This window comes from Sus scrofa, chromosome 4 (genome assembly GCF_054392235.1).
Source record: "Sus scrofa isolate SSC_HxYL_T2T_F1_AM1 chromosome 4, Sscrofa_HxYL_maternal_Yorkshire_Landrace_v2.0, whole genome shotgun sequence".
Classification (NCBI taxonomy): Eukaryota; Metazoa; Chordata; class Mammalia; order Artiodactyla; family Suidae; genus Sus; species Sus scrofa.
The window spans coordinates 136,219,564-136,244,001 of NC_139386.1; the positions used below are offsets into that span (position 1 = coordinate 136,219,564).

The 24,438-nt window shown below is 41.4% G+C and overlaps 1 protein-coding gene across 10 annotated transcripts in view; it reads left to right on the top strand.

Moving 5' to 3' along the window:
- Window positions 1-24,438, top strand: part of SYDE2 (synapse defective Rho GTPase homolog 2) — a 48,081-nt gene that overhangs the window by 2,396 nt on the left and 21,247 nt on the right. For 9 of the 10 annotated variants that reach the window (XR_014844925.1, XR_014844924.1, XR_014844926.1 and 6 more), the window contains 3 exons: window positions 10,017-10,703; window positions 18,791-19,893; window positions 24,175-24,301. Coding sequence is in view for 6 of the 10 variants with exons in the window: in XM_085024200.1 (XP_084880326.1) it covers window positions 10,017-10,703; window positions 18,791-19,893; window positions 24,175-24,301 (1,917 nt within the window). In the remaining 4 variants the exon portion in view is untranslated. Of the gene's footprint in view, window positions 1-5,677; window positions 5,765-10,016; window positions 10,704-18,790; window positions 19,894-24,174; window positions 24,302-24,438 lie in introns of those variants that run through there. The other variant, XM_085024204.1, reaches the window with a different exon arrangement.

Here is a 24,438-nt window from a genome sequence, read left to right on the forward strand (position 1 = left end):
TGGCTCTGGCGTAGGCTGGTGGCTACAGCTCCGACTCGACCCCTAGCCTGGGAACCTCCATATGTTGCGGGAGCAGCCCAAGAAATAGCAAAAAGACCAAAAAAAAAAAAAAAAAAAAAGTAAATGTAAGTATATTTGTCCAGTAATAGGATTTTGCTCCCTGTTTTGTACGGATGTGATTTTTAGTTCTCAGGGAAGGTCTGGACTATCAGTTCTAGAAATCTCTTATGTTGAAGACAGCAAAAAATTCTCTCGTGAAAGAAGTACCTTCAAACTGAGCCAGAACCAGCATGATCTTTTGGACTTAAATAAATATAAAGCCCTTTAGTGAACATCATGCCTTACATGTCAGTGTAACTTTTAAAAGATTAAATGCTGGAAGGTAAAAATATTCACTGTGCTTGCCAGTTTCTCTGGTAAGAATTACACATCCTGCAGGACTGGGTTTGTACACAGTAACTTTTTTTTAACCCATAAACAGGGAGCAATGGAGAGAAACGAAGTTCACAAAACTTATTACACAGTGAGAAGCCACCAGATGAGTCACTTCAGGTGAACACGAACTAGAAAAGTTTCTTTGAATTTTAAATCTCTAACCCACTCCTGTCAAAATATTCCTTCAAATTTATTCCACATCATCTGAATAAAAGGATAGTGGAATGTACATTTTTGTGATGAGAGGTGTATTTTATGCTAAACTCATGTTAAAAGATGCATTACCAATAGTGAAGTACTTGTAATCATTTATTACGTTTTACTGCCGTTATCTCCACTGACTTTGGTTCAGTTAATTCTTTGTAAGACAGTTCATTTTTCAGCCATAACAAAAATCTGTATAAAACTCTAGTAAAGTCACTGTAAACCAGCTGTGATGGAAAAAATAAAAATCATAAAGAAAAACTCTAGTAAGTTATTTTAAAAGTAATCATAATGTAATGAGTTCTTTGTGTTTTTTATTGAGAAACTAATTAAATGAAACTAATTTTAAAAGGAATTCAATGACATTGGAGTTACTATGTGATAGTATTTTAGACACTTTATAAGAAATCTAAACAAAAGCTTAGATTATCTCTGGTTGAAAGAATTTTCTCTGATGTTATTTCCTTTCAAATCATCAATTTATCTTCTAGGAAAGATAAAAATAATTTGTGCAGCATTTATGTATCTAGTATAGATTTGAAGAGTTTTTTAAATTGGCTTTTATGAAGTTAGCTGAACTTATTAAAACCATTCTGGATACTTTATGGGGTTTGCATGTAACAATCTTTTTTTTTTTTTTTTGTCTTTTTGCCTTTTCTAGGGCGGCACCCACGGCATATGGAGGTTCCCAAGCTAGGGGTCTAATTGAAGCTGTAGCCACCCGCCTACACCACAGCCACAGCTACGAGGGATCCAAGCCTCGTCTGTGACCTACACCACAGCTCACAGCAACACCGGATCCTGAACCCACTGAGTGAGGCCAGGGATTGAACCCACAACCTCATGGTTCCTAGTCGGATTTGTTGACCACCGAACCACAAGAGGAACTCCCCTATAATAATCTTCATTAAAAAAAAAACAACCCTAGTCCCGCCAGGTATAACATCTATTATTAAACAACAACAACAAGAGGAAAGGAGAGATTAAGCAGTTTTCCCAAGGTCACTTAAACTAGTGTAAGATTCCTGTGTACTAGTAGATTCAGACAATTATGTGGATTCAAACTCAGACCTTTATGACTTCAAAAGACCTATTTATATAAGGTCAAAAGGACTCTGAAGTTCTTTAGAGATTTGATCCCATTAAGTCTATTAAATTGCTTGGGTTGAGAAGATGGATGGAATTTTAACAAGATTTATTGGGTTAAATAACTTCCCCAAAGTTGCAAAGAAGATGGGTGAATCTTAGGTTGAAAGACTTAATCAATGGATGTATCTATCTTAAATTTTTACCTTTAAATGTTTAGTTCAAATTGGTGTTACTTGGATTCTACTTTTAAATCACGTTTTCTGAAAAAATTACCTGGACAAGTCCAGATGAAGCAGTACACCCTTGGTTGTATAAAGATGTTAAATAGCCTAAAAGGCTTATATCACATTTTTCTATATAATTTTATTTGTGAGGATATTTTCTTTCAAAATAAAGTTAGAATTTATAACACAGAAAAAACTATATAATGGGATAGAGTTACTTAATCAAGTATTTTGGCAATTTTTGAGACCACGTGTCAAATGGAAGCCAAAATGATTTTCTGTTTTGATTTCTGGCCCCTACTAAGAAACACTAACACTTTTTATTTTTACTTATTTATTTTTTTGCCTTTTCAGGGCTGCACCGGGGGCATATAGAGGTTCCCAGCTAGGGGTCGAATTGGAGATGTAGCCGCTGGCCTACGCCACAGCCGTAGTAATACCAGATCCGAGCCACATCTGTGACCTCCCCCACAGCTCACAGCAACGCCAGATCCTCAACCCACTGAGCAAGGCCAGGGATGGAACCTGCGTCCTCATGGATGCTAGTCAGGTTCATTTCCACTGAGCCATGATGGGAACTCCTAAAACTTTTGATAGTATGATACTACCAACAATTTGATGCTGTTGGGTATGTAGTGCTCACAGACTGGCCAATTTGTTGCAAATTGAGATGATTATTTAAGAAATCTAAAGTCATTACGCGTAATAAATATCAAGTTTTTGCAACCCTTAAGGTTATGAAGGAATTTTAATCTATTTGCAAGTATACTTCATTCTAAGTCTTTATAAATAAGTTTTAATTTACTATTTTTTTACATATAGTGCTCAGAAAGAAATCAAAAAACACCAGGTTGAGCTGTTTTGGCTTGTTTACTGCTTTAAAAAATAATTAGCCTATTTTGATTCTACTCTTCTTGCTCTGTGATCTGTGGAAGAAAAAAGAATTAGGGCATGTAAATTGTTGATATTTTGTTCAAAATTTTTATACAGGTTCCTTAAAAATAGAATTAAATAGCTAGTAGGATCTTAGGCATCATAATCTTAAAGTGAAGTTGGCACTGATAATGCAGGTTCCCCCCATTCTCTTTTCTCAAGTATTTGTAGCTCCAACTTCTTAACTTTATGAGCTACATTATCTTTACGAATTTTTCCAACAAATTCTTTTATGCATTAGCCCTCTCAAGACTAGTAGCTGTAGGCAAATAATTATTTGTTGTCTCCTAGCTCTAAATCCCTCTGTGAAAAATTCTGCCATTGTGACTCCAGGAGCAAGCAAATCCAGTTTTTTGCTTTTGTTTTTTGTTTTGGGAAGAATGCCAGAGAACACTGGAATTGCTGGTGGCAAGAAAACATTGAGAATTACAAATTCAGCAGAAAAGAGTGTTGTGGTGATTTTTGAAAGTCCTGCATTTCTAAGTGCTGTTTATATTTTGAGAATCACTAAGGCTGTTTTTCAGCTTTGCCGCTCAAAGCATGGTTCAGTTATAGAGAAGACCTTTTCAAACTTAATGCGCATATGAATTTTCTGAAAATCTTGTTAAAATGCATATTTAGTATATGTGGGGGTGGGACCTGGAGATTCTGCGTTTTAACACATTCCCAGTGTGGATTCTGCTGTTTGGTGTGCACTTTGAGTGGGAAGGTGCTAGAATTCTCAGTACCCCTAATCATCTATCTTGGTACATTTTTAGAAGTTTTGAAAAAAGCATCCTACTTTGTTCTGAGACTCATTACTTAAACTAACCCCTATTAGAGGAAAGCACTTGAGCTTTTTCTGCTTCAGTTTTATGTGTATCAATTTATACTTACTGCTTATAGATGACAGTTTTTTTTTGTTTTGTTTTGTTTTTGGTTTTTTTTTTTTTTTTTTTTTTGTCTTTTTGCTATTTCTTGGGCCGCTCCCGCGGCATATGTTGGTTCTCAGGCTAGGGGTTGAATCGGAGCTGTAGCCACCCGCCTACGCCAGAGTCACAGCCACGAGGGATCCAAGCCTCGTCTGCGACCTACACCACAGCTCACGGCAACGCCGGATCGTTAACCCACTGAACAAGGGCAGGGACCGAACCCGCAACCTCATGGTTCCTAGTCGGATTTGTTAACCACTGCGCCACGACGGGAACCCTTAGATGACAGTTTTTAAGCAGTTCCCTCCGTATTGGTCTTATCGCACCAATAAAAGTGGGTTTGGGGAACCGGCAAGAGAGGAGCCCATCTGGCACAGCGGCCAATAGAGTCAAGTCTGGGTTTCTGACCAAATCCACCGCTTCCCAGGCTCAAGACCTTGGACAAGTTACTCACCTCTGCACAACCTCAGTCCTCAGGTTGCTGTGAAGATGAAAAAAGGCAAAAGCCATTTGGTCCAGGGCTGACACTCAGCTGTCGACAAGAGAAAGGCAAGCAGGCTTTGTGGAAACACAGCCTTGCCCCAGGTCGTTAGGCTTGTGGGAGGAAAGTGAGGTGACCTGAAGTGGACAGGGCTGCCTTCAGGAACTGTGGGCACCGAGCTCAGGGGACCCCACCCCAGGGCACCTCTTTATTCTACTCATCTCTCCTTTTGTGCTTCTTCCCTCTTGTTTCTTCTCATTATTTTCAGGAAACTGAAAACGGTCTCAAAATTTCTCTACTTTCCCAACCCCAGAGATATCACACAGCTTTTTTCCTTAAGGGTTTTTATTGCTAGTCACAAGGAAGGAAAAATAAAAGATAGAAAAACACCTTTTTCCTTTTCATTGTACCCCCTTTTCATTTAGATTTATCTAGGAAAGATAAATACATATGCAGAAACACACTCATAAACCCAAGGCTTAAGTTTATGCTGGTAATTTCGTTTGGGCTGCCAAGCTTGACTCTGTAAACAGGGATGCTGGTATTTATTTAAGCTCAAACGCATTGTTCATAAAAGAATACTTCTATTTAGGATTTTTAAAGAAAAGTAAGCAAAAGCAACAGTTTGTTTCTGCAGTAGAAATTTTTATTTATTTATTTATTTTTGTCTTTTTGCTATTTCTTGGGCCCCTCCCGCGGCATATGGAGGTTCCCAGGCTAGGGGTCGAGTCGGAGCTGTAGCCGCCAGTCTACACCAGAGCCACAGCAACGCTGGATCTGAGCCGCGTCTGCCACCTACACCACAGCTCTCGGCAAGGCCGGATCCCGATTGTTAACCCATGGAGCAAGGGCAGGGATCGAACCCGCAACCTCATGGTTCCTAGTCGGATTTGTTAACCACTGCGCCATGACGGGAACTCCAGAAATTTTTAAATGATGAAAAGATGTCTGTAGATACTGTACATTTCCAGTGAGGGCTGAAATACATAATCTCTCAGAAGGTTTGCTGTTGATTTTGAGCCGGGGCACTAGGTAAATTCTTAGTAATGGTAAGTCATCTAGATTTAGTATGAAACACATAATAGCTGAGAACCCAAAATTGGCTTGAGTAGCTCACCACTAGCTAAATATTTTTCTGAATGAAAAACTTTTAATTGCCACTTCCGTATTCTCTTACAGATTTTCAAGGAAAAAGACGTTAGTTAGAATCTGGCAATTATACCTTAGTGTGTATAGTTGTGAAAGAAAATAGACTTTTTTGCCTTGCAACTTGGCACACTTATTTTTATATCTTTTTTACTTGTGTCTTCTTTAAATGTATAAGTATATAAATGTCTATATATACATATGTATTATATTTATATATAAAATTTGAAGCTAAAGGTAACTTTTACATTTAGGCCAAGAAGCTGTAACGTTAATTCGGCTTAAGTGGAAGGTGAAGGGAAGATAGCAAGTAGATGTCCATTTCTGCGTAACTTACGCTCGTAAGCATCCATTTAATTAACTGAGATGAAAATGAAATGCTTCGTTTGTAAATAATTGCTCAGGTAAAACTTGCTGCCTTAAATAATGCGTTGCTTATTTTCAGCTTCAATAGCTGAATAAATTTGGCTTTTATCGGAAAGTGTAATAATGTACTTATTTATCTCTAAATTTAAACGTCAGCCTCATGTATTTTGAAGTATTCAGCAATAGCAGTCAGCCTGTTTCATCTCAAAAGTTTGTCATGAAAAATAGTTGCATTGTGTCTCACTATGTCATTTTGACTTTTAGTATTAAAAACTCTTTATACACTTATATCAGTAGATGCATCAGCTTAAATATGGGATATGGTAGCTTTATTTTTCTCATTGCAGTTCCTTGGAATGTAGTAAAAATAGAAGCATATTTATTTCATTTATAATGTCTGTTGAAAAAAACTCTGACAGGGCTCAAAATAATGTGTCCACATAAAATTTTGGATGTTTTGAGAGACGACTGAGAAAAAGATAAGATATGGCTCATATCCATTGTGAGTTGCATAATTTTAAACTTTTTTTTACTTTAAATGTATAACTGTGTCTACACTAAACTACAGGTAATATCCTGTGAGGTCTGAGATGCCGTTAGATAACAAGGGTTTGGGGCTAGAGTGTGGAGTAGATCTAGACTGTAGTGCCTTGGTGAAAGGTTGTGGTCACTAAAAACTCTGAAGTCCCGTTGGTCCTTGAGTATGTGTCGATCTTCAGTTCCTAATTTTTAAAAAATTCAAGTGTAATGGGGAGTTCTCTTGTGGTGCAGTGGGTTAAGGATCTGGCGTTGTCACTGCTGTGGCTCAGGTCGCTGCCCTGGCGTAGGTTTCATCCTTGGCTCAAGAGTTTCCACGTGCCGTGGGCGCCGCCAAAACAACAAAACAAAACAAAATTTAAAAAGATAAAAGGCAGTTGTTTTATAATGTTGCATTAGTACAGTAAGTAATTCAGATATATATTCATGTGTTTGCATATATATGTTCTTTTTCAGATTGTTTTCCATTATAGGTTATTACAAGAGATTGAATATAGTTCCTGTGCTATACAGTAGGCCTCTGTTGTTTATCTGTTTTATATGTAGTGGTGTGTATCTGTTAATCCCATACTCTTAATTTATCCCTCCACCCCCTTCTTCCCCCTTTGATAATAAGTTAATTTCTATGTGAGTCTGTTTCTGTTTTGTAAATAAATTCATTTGTATCATTTAAATTTTTTTTTTTTTTTTTTTTTGTCTTTTTGCAATTTCTTGGGCCGCTCCCACTGCATATGGACGTTCCCAGGCTAGGGGTCGAATCGAGCTGTAGCCACCGGCCTACGCCAGAGCCACAGCAATGCGGAAGCCAAGCCGCGTCTGTAATCTACACCACAGCTCATGGCAATGCCGGATCGTTAACCCACTGAACAAGGGCAGGGACCGAACCTGCAACCTCATGGTTCCTAGTCGGATTCGTTAACCACTGCGCCACGACGGGAACTCCCTGTATCATTTAAATTTTTTTTAATTTTATTTATTTATTTATTTATTTATTGCCTTTTGAGGGCTGCATCCGTGGCATATGGAGATTCCCAGGCTAGGGGTCCAATCAGAGCTGTAGCCATCGGCCTACACCACAGCCACAGCAATGCAGGATCCAAGCTGCATCTGTGACCTACACCACAGCTCATAGCAGCGCTGGATCCTTAACCCACTGAGCAAGGCTGGGGATTGAACCTGTGTCCTCATGGATCCTAGTCAGATTTGTTTCTGCTGAGCCACGACGGGAACTCCCTGTATCATTTTTTAGATTCCATATATAAGTGATATCATATATTTGTTTTTCTGTCTGTCTGACTTCATTTATATGATAATCTCCAGGTCCATCTATCTCTAGGACCAGTAATGCTGCAAGTGGTATTATGTCATTCTTTTTTTATGACTGAGTAGTATTTCATTGTGCATATATACATCTCCTTTATCCATTCAGTTGTCAGTGGACACTTAGGTTGCTTCCATGTCTTGGCTATTGTATCAACATTGGGGTGCCTCTACCTTTTAGAATTAGAATTCTTGTCTTTTCTGGACATGCCCAGGACAGTTCTTAATTTTAAGTGTAAGGGAGACAGAACCAAAGAAAGACTCTTGAATCTTCAGGTTTTCGTTACTTAAATCAGTCCAAGCTATTTGTTGCATATCTGTTACATGCATGCATATTAAATCCCGGCGCGTGGACGTGGCTTCTCCTAAGTAGTGGCCAGGCGCACCCCTGCAGATTGTGGAGCCGCCTGTTTTGGGTGCTGCCTCTTCTGTTTACCAGCTAGGTGATCTTGGGCATGTGACTTGGCCTTTCTCCATAGTACTGTATAGTTTTCAAGGTATTTTGTACATGATCTTACTTAATCCCGGCAGCCACCCTATAGCATTAACTAGGTAGATGGTATCGTCATGTTTAGGTCACCCTACTTCCCCACGTTTAGTGGGTAAAGTGCTGTAGGGAAGATGGGTAAGAGCATGGACTTTAAGGATAGGCTTAAATTTGAATCCTAGGACTAACACCTTGACCGTATTCCTCATACGTTTCAGGCTCATGGAACTAATCATGCCTGTCTCAGGATTGTTGTGGAGCTCACAGGTGCTTAAGGGCCCTCTTACTGCTTTATCCCTTGTTCCTGGCACATAGTAGGCACTCAATAAATACTTCTTGAGTAAGGAAATACCTAGCACAGCAGACGTTCATGGGTGATTTCTTCTCTTCTGATTCTTAGTCTGTTCCTCTTCCTGCCCCTGGAACTGATAATTGAACTCGAAACCCACTTTGAGTTTAAGGTTTTGTTTTTTAAATTTATCTGCTTGACTAGATAATGTTTAGGGTTAAAAAAAAAAAAAGCAAATTTATGTATTTTAAAGAATTTTTTTCAGTAGAAGGGAGGTTACTAAAAGCCTTGATTATACATAATTTTTGCTTTTTATTAAGCTGCTCAGCGTTTACTGTGTTTTTGTCACTCTCTTTTATTTGACTGTTATGTTTTACTTGCTGTAATACTAAGGTGAATCAAGCATATACACAGTTTAGTAACATAGACCGTAATTTACAAACCTGGCATGATTTTAAAGCTAGAAATGTGGTTTTAATTATCTGTGTGTCGTGAATTAGTATTATGGTGTGTATTCAGCTTATTGACTGTCGCTGAAGCTGGCTTTATGCAGTTCTTCGCAAAGGCAAGAAATCGTCCCCTTTGTGTGGAATTAATGCCATATGCATGTTTTAGAATCTTACCACATTACGTTAATACACACCCATATAAGTACTTGATGGTCTCCATGGGGCTATGGATTCCTTAAGGGCAGGGGCTACTTTGTTCATTCTTGTGGTTTGTTTTTTTGGCCGCCCATGGCATATGGAGTTCCCAGGCCAGGGATCAGATCCCTGCCACGGTTGCACCAGAAGCCGCAGCTTACGGCAACACCAGGTCCTTAACCCACTGTGCCCGGCTGGGCATCAACCCTGCATCCCAGCGCTCCCAAGAGGCTGCCGCTCCCGCTGCGCCATAGCGGGAACTCTGCTCTTGTATTCTTGCTCTTGAGCTGTCCTGCCAGTAGTAAAAGCTGTGTTGTACTTAGTGTGAGACGGGATAACTGGTTCTAATTTAGGGCCACTTTAAGGGATTTTTATGTTGTTTTTGCCCTGGATATTTAGAACTTAAACTCCGTATAAGATGCTATTGCACTGTATGGTTAGGAAATATATATTATTTTGAAATTTTAGTAATCAGCAAGGCATTTAGTAATAAGTAAGTCACAGTTATTTTGAAAGATTTATTCAAAGTTAATCTTTGTGTGAAAAGGTAGTAATATTACTTGTTTTCCGAAGTGCTTGAGTAGTGAGTGTAGAATTACTTAAAAATTAATTAACAGCATATTGGGCACAAAGCATTTTATATAAGCTTTTTATAAAGCATGTTTTGCTTAGGATACAGCCTTTTCAGTCCTGCCTTTATAAGGGCAGTCTCAGGGTCTGCTTAACCTTTTTCTTGGAATTCTTATGATACCTCCACCAGCAGTCTGATATCTAAATAATAGAAATCATTTTTAGGCAGAAAATCCAATTTTTTTCTTGCTCAGTTGTCGTCTCTGAGTGTGATTCAGATTACTTTTCTTTCTGTCTTTTTGAAAATACTGGTCTCAAGTGACATGTCATTCCTGGTATGCCAGGCATTATATTCTGCTTTCTTTTTTCCTTTGACACAGATTTATTTGAAAACGTCTATGCATCTTCGGGGGAGAGAAGAGAACTGGAGGAGCTGCGTGGTGACAGTGGCTTCCGGCGTCAGGAGCCACTCAGCAGCATCACTGTGTCAAAGAAGCGCAACTGGCTGTATCAGAGCAGCCCGAGACCCCAAGACCCGAGACCCCAAGACAGAGGCCGTCTCCCCGCCTCGCCTGCTTCTCCGCCGCAACATCAGCGCTCACGACCTTTGCTCAGGGCGGCGGAAGACTCGTGCACCCGTGGGGTGTGTAAGGCTCCAAACTGGTCATTGTCAGGAACCTGCTCCTTGGACTTTAGTGAAGGAAGTGATGCGGATGATGAAGGAGAGATATGGTACAACCCCATTCCTGAGGATGAGGACTCTGCCGCGCCCCAGTCCTTGAGTTTCGGCGAGGCAGGCTCTGCCCTCCTGAGGCCTCCCGCGGTCCCTTCGAGAGGATTATCCGGAAGTGACCTGAAGGAAACAGAGCAGCACCCTGGGGACGTGAGCGCTTCTGATCCCGCAGACAGTGTCCAGACCTCGCAGACCGCGCAGTCCAAGGAAGCGAGTCCCGCAGATTCCATCTCTTGCCCGGAGTGTGTGCAGCGGTGCAAGCAAATGTGTGGACCCGAGACACAGGGAGGGTTCGCGGAAGAGGAGAGCGCCGGGGCGAGACCTCTTTTTGCAGGTAAAGGTGGTCATCCATCCGCCTCGTCTTCCTTCTTTTCTTAATTCTTGGCAGCATCTAAAATTAAATATGGAAGAGTTCCCGTCATGGCGCAGTGGTTAACGAATCCGACTAGGAACCATGAGGTTGCGGGTTCGATCCCTGGCCTCGCTCAGTGGGTTAAGGATCTGGCGTTGCGTGAGCTGTGGTGTAGGTCGCAGATGCGGCTCGGATCCCGCGTTGCTGTGGCTGTGGCTCTGGTGTAGGCCTGCGGTGGCTACAGCTCCAGTTCGACCCCTAGCCTGGGAACCTCCATATGCCGCTGGAGCGGCTCAAGAAAAGGCAAAAAGACAAAAAATAAATAAATAAATAAATTAAATTAAATTAAATATAGATGTCTCTTGTGGCTATTCCCTTTCCTTTACGAAGTGAGTTTATCTTCATGAAAATGAAGAAAACTCAAAAAGGTTTATGAGCATGTGTATGTACATGGTGGTTTAATTATTCCTATCACAGACTTGATTTCATAAGGGGTGAGGATTTTGTGGGGTCCTGCAGCAACCTTTAGCTTGTCTGTCCTCTGAGATAGTAATTCCTTTTCTCTTAGCTGAAAGAGCGGGAGAGCTGTCTTCTTTTCGTGGGTCTTGGTTTTGCTTCATTCACTCAGTCGCACCTAGCCTGGCCACAGATGAAAATATTCAGTGTATAGTAGTGATTAGTTCTCACTTTTGTGTCTGCATTTTCTCAGAAACGAAGGAAAGGAAGAGGAGAAAAAGAAATGAGGCGCAGAAGTGAAGAGCTTGCAAACAGGTGCTGCGATGGATAGGGACCCAGAAAAAATAAAGTTAGATAAACGTGAGGTTGAACCGCATGACATTGCCAATATTTGATGGTTTCTGATCTGAAAAGGAAACACCCAGCGCTTCATATAGTTCAACTTAATGATTTTATTCTTCCTTGATTGCCTTGATTTCTGACGTGCTTCTCTGGGTTTTTTTGATCTTTTTAGGGTCACACCTGTGGCAAATGGAGGCTCCCAGGCTAGGGGTCCAATTGGAGCTGTAGCCCCTGGCCTACACCACAGCTCTCAGCAACGCGGGATCCTTAACCCACTGAAAGAGGCCAGGGATCGAAACTGCATCCTCACGGATGCCAGTCAGATTTGTTTCTGCTGTGCCACTACGGGAACTTCTGATGTGCTTCTTTTTAAATTTTGTCCCGTACCAGCTACCCAGGAAACAGAGCGTACACCACTTTGGTTGCAAATGCTGAAATTTTTTTTTTTTTTTTTTTTTTGTCTTTTTGTCTCTTTGCTATTTCTTTGGGCCGCTCCCGCGGCATATGGAGGTTCCCAGGCTAGGGGTCTAATCCGAGCTTTAGCCACCAGCCTACGCCAGAGCCACAGGAACTCGGGATCCGAGCCGCGTCTGCAACCTACACCACAGCTCACGGCAACGCCGGATCGTTAACCCACTGAGCAAGGGCAGGGACCGAACCCGCAACCTCATGGTTCCTAGTCGGATTCGTTAACCACTGCGCCACAACGGGAACTCCTGAGTGTTGAACAGAAAGCAGTTCTATTTTATATCAGGTCATTTTAATTTATAAGATTTCAAACAGTCCAGAATATTCAGGGATGTGGAGTGTGGCAGCTGCTGCCGGTACTTGCCCATATCCCATGGGTTTTCATGTTTACCTAAATGGAGGCAGTGTCCTTCCAACATTGGTATCTGCATCTCTGCTTGAGGACCCCCCTGAGGTGTCGGGGGGCCCCGACAGGGCAGTCTGGGGGTGCCCTCCATGGGTGCTTAGAGGATGGGTGCAGGCCGAATTACCCCTGCCTGGGCAGGGTAATTCTACATTGTTCTGCAGAGCTTTCTCTGGGATTAAGCTCCCATTGCCATGGTTGCAGTCTTGATAATCCACCTTGAATTTTCTCCTTAATTTCCTTGCTTCCTGGCTGATATTTTTGTACTTTGCAAATAAACCACTTGCATTTGGATTCTTTTCTTAGGGAAACGAGGAGGAGGAGTTAATGTTAAGAAAAAGTGAATTAAAAACAGAGTGTATTGGAGCTCCTGTTGTAGCTCAGTGGTTAACGAATCTGACTAGGAACCATGAGGTTTCGGGTTCGATCCCCAGCCTTGCTCAGTGGGTTATGGATCTGGCGTTGCCGTGAGCTGTGGTGTAGGTTGAAGACACAGCTCGGATCCTGCGTTGCTGTGGCTCTGGTGTAGGCTGGCGGCTACAGCTCCAATTAGACCCCTAGCCTGGGAACCTTCCTATGCTGTGGGTGCGGCCCTAAAAATGGCAAAAAGACAAAAAAAAAAAAAAAACAAAACCGAAAACAGAACAAAACACAGTGTATTGTATGACGTCAATTTTGTGAGAACAATGAGAAGCTATTCTGGAAACGCTAATGTGTGTCACCCCCCCTGCCCCCCCCCGGCCCCCCCATCATGTTGGGATTAGAGGTGTGTGTGGGGTGTGGGGGTGTGCGTTTCTAACTGTGGACTGACTTTCCAGAGTGAAGGTGTGTTTCCTTTGCAAACTGGATGGGAGTGGGAGTGAATAACTGCACACACGGACAGTTTGGATGCGGGCTGTGATGGGGTCGAGTGACGAGGAAGGCTTGCAGTCCAGCAGACAGCGCGGCGGGTCTGGAACAGTGCAGAAAAGGCCAGAGGGCAGGAGGACGGGAGCCCGGTCAGAAAGCCAGGTCTTTAAAGCGGTACACACTTTAGTTACTGTCTTCAGCCTTGTCATGTTTGTGGCAAATCGTGAATCAGGAAAAACTGACACATCTTACTGGAAAACAGATAAACAAATGAAAATGTGGAGTTCCTATCATGGCTCGGGGTAACAAACCCAACTGGGATCCATGAGGATGCGAGTTTGATCCCTGGCCTTGCTCAGTGGATTAAGGATCTGGCATTGCTGTGGCTGTGGTATAGGCTAGCAGATGTGGTTCCAATTGGACCCCTAGCCTGGGAACTTCCATATGCTGCAGGTATGGCCCTAAAAAGCAAAAAAACCCCCAAAACCCAAAAACAAAAACCAAAACTAAACCAAACCATCCGAACTCGAAAGTACGATAGGGCTGTCAATTACGTCTCTTTCTTACTGTTACCCTTCTCTTAAACATATTAAAATATAATAACCACCTTCCTAGTTTGACCAAAGAAGATATTTAGACAATTTATTTACATCCTATCATTTTTTCGTTGTCGTTTGATCGGAAAGATTACCTAAAGTGGTAGTTTTCTTTAGCAACATTGGCAGAAATCTGTTGGGAAATAGGCAAAAAGAATGACTGAATTTCAGAATAAGTTTTTGATCAAGAAATATGAAAGGTTGGAGTTCCCGTCGTGGTGCAGTGGAAATGAATCCAACTAGGAACCATGAGGGTGTGGGTTTGATCCCTGGCCTTGCTCAGTGGGTTAAGGATCCAGCGTTGCCAGTGAGCTGGGATGTAGGTTGCAGACACGGCTCGGATCCCGAGTTGCTGTGGTGTAGGCCAGCAGTTGCAGCTCCAATCCAACCCCTAGCCTGGGAATCTCCATATGCTGCAGGTGCGGCCCTAAAAAGACAAAAGACGAAAAAAGAAAAGAAAGAAAAGAAATAGGAAAGCTTAAGTATTTGAGTATGAATAACAATCTTATGATCATTTGAACACAATTATGACTGGTTTTTGGCTTATTAACGTCTGGATGTGTTATATATATCTCTGTTATCTGGTTGCTGTCCTAGTGGACTGTTTTTGGTTTTGCTGTTTTTCACTTGTTACCTATAGTTTGCATTGTTACCCAAAGATTAGCATTATTAGTACCAATTTTTATGGTATTTCGTTGGGTTGAGGTACCCTACTCTGTTTTACTGGCTCCCCACTGTCAGGTGTTAATAGGAAGTTTCCACTGCTATTGCCGGGATCTTTATCATGACCTGTTTTGCTTCATTAGGGTCAATTACCAGTATCTTTATCGGGTCTTTATAGCTGGTAACTGTAACATTTATTAGAGGTAATTTCTATATTGTATTTCCTAGGAGGCTTACTAATTTACAGGCAGCTACCAATTGGTTAATTCATTTATTCAATGAGCGCTGAGTTTCTGCTATGGGCCAGTTACCCTTCTAGGTGCTGAGGGAGTGTGCCAGTTTCAGTTGATCTAGCCCGGTACATAAATTATATTTAAAGACTTTTGGTTTTGTACTTTCCGCTTATAAGCTACAGCTAATCTGTGACTTGGTTAGTATAACTGTGGTTTAATTTTAAGCGATTGTTGAATTTGGTAATATTTCAGCTCTTGGATTTTAGAAAAACAAAGCATTTTTGTTTTAGTAAATTCAATCTTGTCTGCAGTAGAAATTGCTAAAATATACAGTATTTCATTTTAATCATTAGGTGAGGACATCACTAGGAAATATTTAATGTACAATGTATAAAAACCTCAGAATGTTAGATTAACTGCTTAATAATTTAATAAAATTTAGAGCAATTTCATATACTGCGTAGCTTTTTATTTATTTATTTTGTCTTTTGTCCTTTTTTTTTTTTAGGGCTGCACCCGAGGCACATGGAGGTTCCCAGGCTGGGGTCTAATCAGAACTACAGCTGCCGGCCTACACCACAGCCACAGCAACACCAGATCCAAGCCACGTCTTTGATCTACACCACAGCTCACGGCAACGCCGGATCCTTAACCCACAGAGCGAGGCCAGGAATCGAACTCTCAATCTCATTGTTCCTAGTCGGATTCATTTCTGCTGTGCCATGATGTCCTAGCCTTTTTTTTTCTTTTTAGCTCGTCAGGCTGCACCTGTGACCTGTGGAGGTTTCCAGGCTAGGGGTCAAATCAGAGCTGTAGCCACTGGCCTGTGCCACAGCCACAGCAGCAATGCAGGATGGAGCCGAGTCTGTGACCTACATCACACCTCATTAACCCACTGCGTGAGGCCAGGGGTGGAACCTGCTTCCTCATGGATACTAGTCAGATCTTTTACTGCTGAGCCACAACAGGAACTCCTATACTGGGTAGCTTTTTTAGGCCGTGGCAAAGTACGTAGACTATAGACTAGAGCAGGACTCTGATTATTGTAGAATATTTTAGTACAGTTAACTAGTAGAATTGTACTCCAACTGACAGTACAAGGAAACGCCTTGTCCGGCTTATCAAACACTCCATTGCTCATTCTTTGCTTACCAGAAAAGCCCAGCAGGCCTACTTAAAATAGTCTTTTCTCTGTAAAGAAACACTTTGTCAATAGAACACATGAAGAAGGGTGGAGGAAGAATATTATAGTAATACTTTAAAGAAAAGTCGTTTAATCTAATGATTTTTGAAGTGAATACTCATTTAATTATGAAATGTATTACACAGAGAAGCCTCTCCTATTAGGGTAGTAGAGCTCTTATAAGGAATAAAGTATGAAAAATTAATTTAAATTTTAAGTAATTGGGATAATAGTACACTGTTTCTTTCAAGGCACAGTTTAAATTTATATACCATTAGATTTTTAGAAGCTGTTTTCAATTTTGTTTTATTATTTTGAAGACTTACTAGGAGTAGGTTCATAGATTAGTCTGTACATTCCTTTTGTAAAGGAGTTATTTATTTTTCATTGCAGTATGATTTTGTTCTTATTGTTGTTTGTTTGTTTTGTCTTTTTAGGGCTGCACCCTCGGCACATGGAGGTTCCCAGGCTGGGGGTCGAATCAGAGCTGTAGCTGCCGGCCTACAGCACAGCCACAGCAATGCAGGATCTGAGTCGGTGTCTGCAACCTACACCACAGCTCACGGCAACGATGGCTCCTTAACCCACTGAGTGAGGCCAGGGAATCGAACTTGCCTCCTCATGGATGCTAGTCAGATTTGTTTCTGCTGAGCTATGATGGGAACTTACATTCTTTTTTTAAAACTGGGGAATTGAAAGCTTGAGGTTAATGGAGTACTTTCACTTCTTAATAATAGTTGAGAAAAGGTCTCTGAAAATCAATTTGATATATACATACATATGCTCTAAAATATATGGACAGAAAAATGTTTAAAAGGATGGAGAGGGAGTTCCCGTCGTGGTTTAGTGGTCAACAAGCCCGACTAGTATCCATGAGGACGTGGGTTTGATCCCTGGCCTTGCTCCGTGGGTTAAGGATCCGGTGCTGCTGTGAGCTGTGGTGTAGGTCGCAGACTCAGCTCAGATCCTGCGTGACTGTGGCTGTGGCCGTGGTGTAGGTCGGCGGCTACAGCTTCGATTAGACCCCAGGCCTGGGAACCTCCACAAGCCAAGGGTGCGGCCCTAAAAAGGCCAAAAAAAACCACAAAAAACAAAAAACAAAAATGATGGAGAGACTGAAAGTGTAGTATTTTAGAGCAGAGACTGTGAAAGCCTGTGTTTAGGGTTGAGTCTTGATTCTTCCACTGAGCGGTTTGTGATCCTAGACATACCAGCTCGTGCTTGAGGCTCCTTATATGGAAAACGGGGTGATAATGGTACCTTACCTCTTAGGGTTATTATGAGAGTTGTTAAATGAGGGTCTGTGCATTACCAGGTATTAAATTAATTTTTCATACTTTGTCCGGCTTAGCAAATGTAGGCTGGTGTTCTTTTTAGTAATAATTAAATTTAATAATCTAATAATAACAATATGAAGCTGCTTTTAATATTACTTACCATGATTAAACTCTGGTAATGAGGTTTTACAATGGTTGATCTCTTGGTGGTATGGGTTATTATTTACTTTATTTGAACTTTTTTGAATTAAAAAAAATTTTTTAATGTAAACCTGAATAATTTTGACATTCAGGAAAAAATAAAGGTATTTTTATGTGACGTAAAATTCAAAAGCATACTAATGCTTTACCCTGATGAAAACTAAAAGTTATAAGAAAACATATTTGTATCTCTGTACTCTCACTTACTATATTAAAATTGCAAAAAAATTCAAAAGCCCCAATCTAGCTTTTGAAGTTCTAGGGAATTATTTCATATAGATAATATAAGAAAGAAACTATCTATACAGTTTTAAAAATTATTTAGTTGGATTTATGATATTCAATATTCAGTTATTCTCGGTTAACTGGAGTTCATCCTATATGATCTTTGGTGATACATTCTAATAGAATTTTAGAACACAAAGCGTCTCTTAGTTGTCAAAATTATATTCTCTGATTTTTAACATTTTTAACCAGAATGCTATGTGATGAAATTTCATCTTTAGAGGACTGTAAATATAAAGGAATTATTCTGATCTAAGGTAAAATTTCTAAGTAAACATTAAAATAGGAAATACGTTAAATGTTTCTTTGTTTTTTGGCTCTACTTTTTGTTTTTGGCTTTGCCCGTGGCGAGTGGAAGTTCCCAGGCCAGGGATAGAACCTGTACCACAGCAGTGACCAAGGCCACTGCCATGATGATGCCAGGTCCTTAACCTGCTGCACCACAAGGGAACTCCATGACAAATGTTTTAATATGTTACAATGAGCATATTAAAGCAGGAAGCTTTCCTGGTTTCCTCTGACATCCACTGTTGTGTTATAGATACACACTCACTAAAGCGTATTGCAGTGGGAGGGATTTAAAAGGAACCTGTGGTGCCCTCTTCCAGCCTTCAGAATAGACAGGCAGGCGGAGAAGGAAATGCTTCTTTCCAAGGCGTCGTAGAGCTTTATGTTCTGCTTGAGTGTGTAGTAGACACTCGCCTAGACTTACAACCAAATCTCCCCATTTGGGTGAGACAAGGGGAGAGACTCTGTCCACGTGAGAGCTTAAGTGGGTGGTTTACAAAGTAAAAGTGGGAATTGAAACATCGCCTTATGGAGTTCCCATGGTGGTGCAGTGGTTAACGAGTCCGCCTGGGAACCACGAGGTTGTGGGTTCGATCCCTGGCCTTGCTCAGTGGGTTAAGGATCCGGTGTTGTCATGAGCTGTGGTGTGGGTTGCAGATGTGGCTTGGATCCTGTGTTGCTGTGGCTGTAGTGTAGGCCGGTGGCTACAGCTCGGATTAGACCCCTAGCCTGGGAACCTCCATATGCTGCGGGAAGTGGCCCTAGAAAAGGAAAAAAGACCCCCTCCCCCCAAAAAATTGCCTGATAATATCTTTCTTTTTCAAGGTCCTGGGATCCTAGCTGCTGCAAATGAGACTGAACTGGGAGTTTCAGAACCATCTTCTCCAAGCCCTAGCCCCGTGAAAAAAGGTAGTTCAGTTAATTGGTCTTTCCCCGATAAAATAAAATCTCCACGAACTGTGAGGAAGCTTTCCATGAAAATGAAAAGGTTGCCAGAACTTAGCCGAAAACTGAGTGTGAAAGGGAGCTTGAATTATGTGCCTAGTCCAGAGAGCCCTCCTTCCTTGTCGAAGTGGAACTGTCAGGAAATGGGTCATGCCGTTATCCCCCCTTCTGGGACCACAAGCACTGCGGCTAAAAGGAATGTGATAAGCCGGTACCATCTCGACACCAGTGTGTCGGCTCAGCCCAGCCACCGGCAGGAAAGCGCTGTGAGCCCCAAGTCTGCCTCCAAAGGGGGTTACCTCAGTGACGGCGACTCACCCGAGCTGATAGCTAAGTCTAGCAAACATGCATCTGAAAATAAGTTTGCAAAAGGAAAAGAAGTAACCCCAAATACTTGCAGCAAGAATGAAATAGACATTGATGCTTTTAGGCATTACAGCTTCTCCGACCAACCGAAGTGTCCCCAGTACATATCTGGGCTCATGAGTGTGCATTTCTACGGGGCCGAGGACTTAAAACCACCTCGGATGGATTCGAAAGATGTCTTTTGTGCGATTCAGGTGGATTCGGTAAACAAAGCCAGGACAGCTTTGCTCACGTGTCGGACAGCGTTTTTAGACCTGGATCACACTTTCAACATCGAAATCGAGAATGCGCAGCATCTGAAGTTAGTGGTGTTCAGCTGGGAGCCCACGCCGAGAAGGAACCGCGTGTGTTGTCACGGGACCGTTGTGCTGCCCTCTTTGTTCAGAGTGACAAAGACGCATCAGCTGGCAGTCAAACTTGAACCGAGAGGTCTTATTTATGTGAAAGTGACCCTTTTGGAACAGTGGGAGAATTCACTTCATGGACTAGATGTAAATCGAGAACCAGTAATATTTGGTGTTGATATTCGAAAAGTTGTGGAGAAAGAAAACATAGGCTTGCCGGTACCACTCCTGATTCAGAAATGCATTATGGAAATTGAAAAGAGAGGCTGTCAGGTATTATTTTCCTGTACTTTTCCACAGTCCTCTTTTCTGTCTGAGTAATTAATTACCTTTATTTATAGTAAGTCTTGGGGGAAGGAGTTCAAGGTAAGGTCTTAAACATTCTAATTTAGACTTCTGCTCATTCCTATTCTTTATTTTCCTTCCATTACTGCTTAGGATATAATTTATACCTTAACCTATGCTGTCAATGATTGAAAGCATGCTGGATGGTTCCATAATCTATGTTGTGATGCAGAGAGGTGAGGCCTTATACCTGGAGATGAAGATTGCTTTACAATGGCCTTCCCAGGAAAAGCCAGAGACTAATTCGGTTAAGGAATGTGTCTGCCTGCTTGGACATTCTTTTGCTAGAGAGTTAGGGTTAGGGTTTAGGGTTAGGGTTAGGGTTAGGGTCACTCCTCAGTTAACTCCCCACCCTTGTTCCTTCTCTCTTTCTGCTCCACTCTTTGGGAAGCACAGCCTTGGCTATGTCTGCTGTTGGGTTAGGGCTAGGGTTAGGGTTAGGGTTAGGGTTAGGGTTAGGGTTAGGGTTAGGGTTAGGGTTAGGGTTAGTGGCTCTTCTAACCCTGTTCCACTCCTCAGTTAACTCCCCACCCTTGTTCCTGCTCTCTTTCTGCTCCACTCTTTGGGAAGCACAGCCTTGGCCATGTCTGTGTTGGGCCAGCAGGGAGGGTAAAGAGAGGGTCCTGCTGATAAAAGGCGTCTCATTCTCTTTTCCTTTGAAGTAAGAAAATGAAAGCAGTGCATTAAGACAAAAACCCTGTTTGTTTTTTGTATCAAGATATGTAAATGTTAACCAGTTAGAAGAGCTTATGTCTATTTTCGTTAGTACATAGTCTGTGACAGTGAGAGATGGCATATCACTGAGGATACTATTCTGAGGTACAAATACTTATACTAAGTTTTGCAACACAAAATAAGCCTAAAAATAATTATGTTCTCAAGTATTTTGCTTTAGTGGTGTTGCAATTTATTACATTGATTTAAAAACATCGAGGGTAAAATATCACAACATTTGAAATATGACTCCTTTATAAATATGTAGAAATGAACTTAAAATCACCTACCTTGAATTTAACATGGAAACTACAGAAAGTGCATGAGTGAGTGGAGTTTTGTATTAAGATGCAAGGAACTTGCATCCTGGTTGTGTGATGTTGGGCAAGTCGCTTAATCTCTGTGGGTCTTATTTGCTTATATGAATAAAAATAGATGCAGCAGCTTTTCCTGAAGCTGAGAGGTAGACATTTGAATCTTTGAAACCTCTTTTCAGATACGATTCTGTCAAGCTGAGTTTACGTTGTCTGGGTGGAAGCCTTTAGTTTCCAATTCAGCTTTTTTCCAGTTACTTTTTTCTTCAGGTTGTCTGTTTTTGCACTTTTTTTTCTTTTCTTTTTTTAAGCAGCTTCTAGGGAGGCCAGAGATTAGGCAGACTTTAAAGCTAATTATTAAACAGAAACATTTATGATTGTGTATTAAATAAGTTACTCAAATAGCACTGTACTTTTACAATCTATGTTCTGAAAAATATTAAGAGCAAATATATAGGGCTGTTGTAACTGATTTTAAATGCCAAGAAGATATTTTTAGCAGTGCTTTTTATTTCTATATTTACAATTTAGGAAAATTTATATTGATAAAGAATCATTTCCTGTGAAATAAAGAGTAAATTTTGCAGTGGTACCTTTGGAACCATACTTTTTCTTTTTAGGGACACACCTGAGGCACATGGCAGTTCCCAGGCTATGTATGGGTTGAATCAGAACTGCAGCTGTCAGCCTACATAGCCACAGCAACACGGGATCTGAGCCGCATCTGTGACCTGTGTCACAGCTTGCAGTAATGCTGGATCCTTAGCCCACTGAGCGAGGCCAGGGCTGCAATCCGCATCCTCACGGACACTAGGTCTAGTTCTTAACCCACTGTGCCATGACAGGAACTCCTGGGACTGCACTTTTTAAACTCCTTTTCCTGTTTTGTCTCTTTGGCTTCTCCCTGTCCCACCCACCCCAACGCTGTCCTTTCCTTGACACAACTACAGTAGATCTTCCTTCTTCTTCTTCTTCTTTTTTTTTTTTTGGTCTTTTTTAGGACTGCACCTGCAGCACGTGAAGTTCCCAGGCTAGGGATCCAATGGGAGCTGTAGCTGCCGGCCACACAGCCATAGCAACGTGGGATCTGAGCCGCATCTTAGACCTACACCACAGCTCACGGCAACACTAGATCCTTAAGCCCCTGGGTGAGTCCAGGGATCGAACCCATGCCCTCATGGATTCCAGTTGTTGCCGCTGAGCCACAAAGGGGACTCCAGATCTTCCTTCTTTTATTCACCTTTACAAAGATGTTTGTAATTTCAGCTTTTGAAATAACACGTCCCATTAATTTATCACTTGCTATTGAAGTATTGCCTTCTTTAATTCATTCTATATTCATCTCTTTCTCAAGTTCGAGGGGCCACATCCTTCTGGGATTTTATGACACGTGTGTGCTTACACCAGAAGGGCCCTGCTGCAGGTAGTTTCTTCTAAAGTAGAAGCGTTTCCTTGGACCCTGCTTGATAGTTTAGCTTCATTTTCTGGATCATCTGTTATTCTGCCTTTCTTGCGATAAAGTGACCACAGCGCCTGCCCTTCTCCATGCGGATGTGCCACGAATGTGGATGAGAGGAGGAAATTTGCGTTTTCTTCCTAGGATATCGCCTGGTTCCCCACATTATGATCCTTTAAATGCGGCAGCACCGCGAATTACCTTCTCTTAGAAATAGATGTAGCTTCCTTGCTGTCTTTTGGTGAATACCTGCCAGCTCGTCATCGCAAGCGCTTCGGATGGTATTTCCCCGTGTCCATTCTGACGCTTTCCCGGATTGGCCTCTACCTTCTGCAGTGCGTTCTGCTCACTGTTCGGTGGCTCGGGGGAGGTTCGTGTCATGAGGAGCCCTGGAAATTTCGTCTGTGCACTTCCTCTAAATAATTTTCACATTTTGGAGTGATTCCTGGTTCAAATCTTTGGGAGTCCCACTGTGTGTTTCCAGTTTATTTCTGTCTTGAAATAATTTCTTTATCCATATCTTCCTTCAGTTCAAGGAGATTGAAAGTCCTAAATAGTTTTTGACGTGGAGGTAGAGGTGACAGCCACTTACTTTCCTTAATTTTCTTGAAGGTTTATTCTTTTAAAAAACTCCACTTGCTGAATCAGGCATGTTTTGTCTTTAAGACACCACATTGATTTTCTCGTCGTGAATTTATGGTGAACTTCTTAAGGCTTGATATTTTAGAACCTGTGTGAACTACCAGGGTCTCAAAACAAATCCTTTTAGTGTTGACGGAGGGGAGACTGAGTGGTGCTATCACATCTTTTAGACATTTTGAACTAGCGGTTTTATTTTACCTTTAATATATTAATTGAATTTCCTCCATTGCTTTATAATCAGTTAATTTGATGAATTAAAAAAATCCTAGATTTGTTTTGTTTCTTCCTGAGAACTATTTTTTTTTTCTTACTTTTTAGGGCTGCACCCGCAGCATATGGAGGTTCCCAGGCTAGGGGTCTAATTGGAGCTACAGCTGCCGGCCTACACCACAGCCACAGCAACGCAGGATCCGAGCTGCGTCTGCCACCTGCACCACAGCTCATGGCAACGCCAGATCCTTAACCCACTGAGTGAGGCCAGGGATTGAACCCGAAACCTCATGGTTCCTAATCGGATTTATTCCTGCTGCGCCACGATGGGAACTCCCCCCTTTTATTTTTTTCTAAAAAAATAAGTTTATACAAATAGTATTCTGGAAACTTATTTCGAACATATACTTTTTTAAAAACATAAATAAGCCAGATTTTGAAGAGATGAAATAACTTGCCCACATTCACCAAGCAGGGAGTGATAGAGTGGGGCTTGTCAAATCCAAAGCTCTTGTTTAACTGCTCTGCTGTATTATTTCAGTGCAGAACAAAAGATGTGAAGAGGCACCGTCCTGGACCATGGAGGTCTTGGCTGCATATGAAACTAAAGGGAAGAGAGTCTATCCTGGTTTAAGATAGCCAGCTGTACAGAAACCGTAGTATATTGTTCAGATTTAATGAAAGAATAGAACGTTTTTATTAGACTCTGTAACTATCATCAATATAGTCTTTAGAAAGCTATGTTTGAGCTATTTTTAATTAAATGCCCTCAGAGCATATTTGATTGTCAAGTCCATGTGAGCTCTTCCTCCCGTACTGCTATGTTTTGTCTTTCTCCAGTTTACCGTAATGTGGCCGTAATTTTATTTCTAGGTCGTAGGCCTGTACCGATTATGTGGCTCAGCAGCAGTCAAGAAGGAACTTCGAGAGGCTTTCGAGAGGGATAGCCAAGCTGTTGGTCTGTGTGAAAGCCAGTACCCAGATATAAATGTAATAACAGGTAATAAATTGATACTCTTTTTATGAACACATTCTGGAAAGACTATACCTGCAGGAAAGAGAATTAAAATACTATTTTATTGCCTAAATTTGATTTGCTTTTATTCTTAAGTCTTATTTTCCTTCTTTCACAAACAG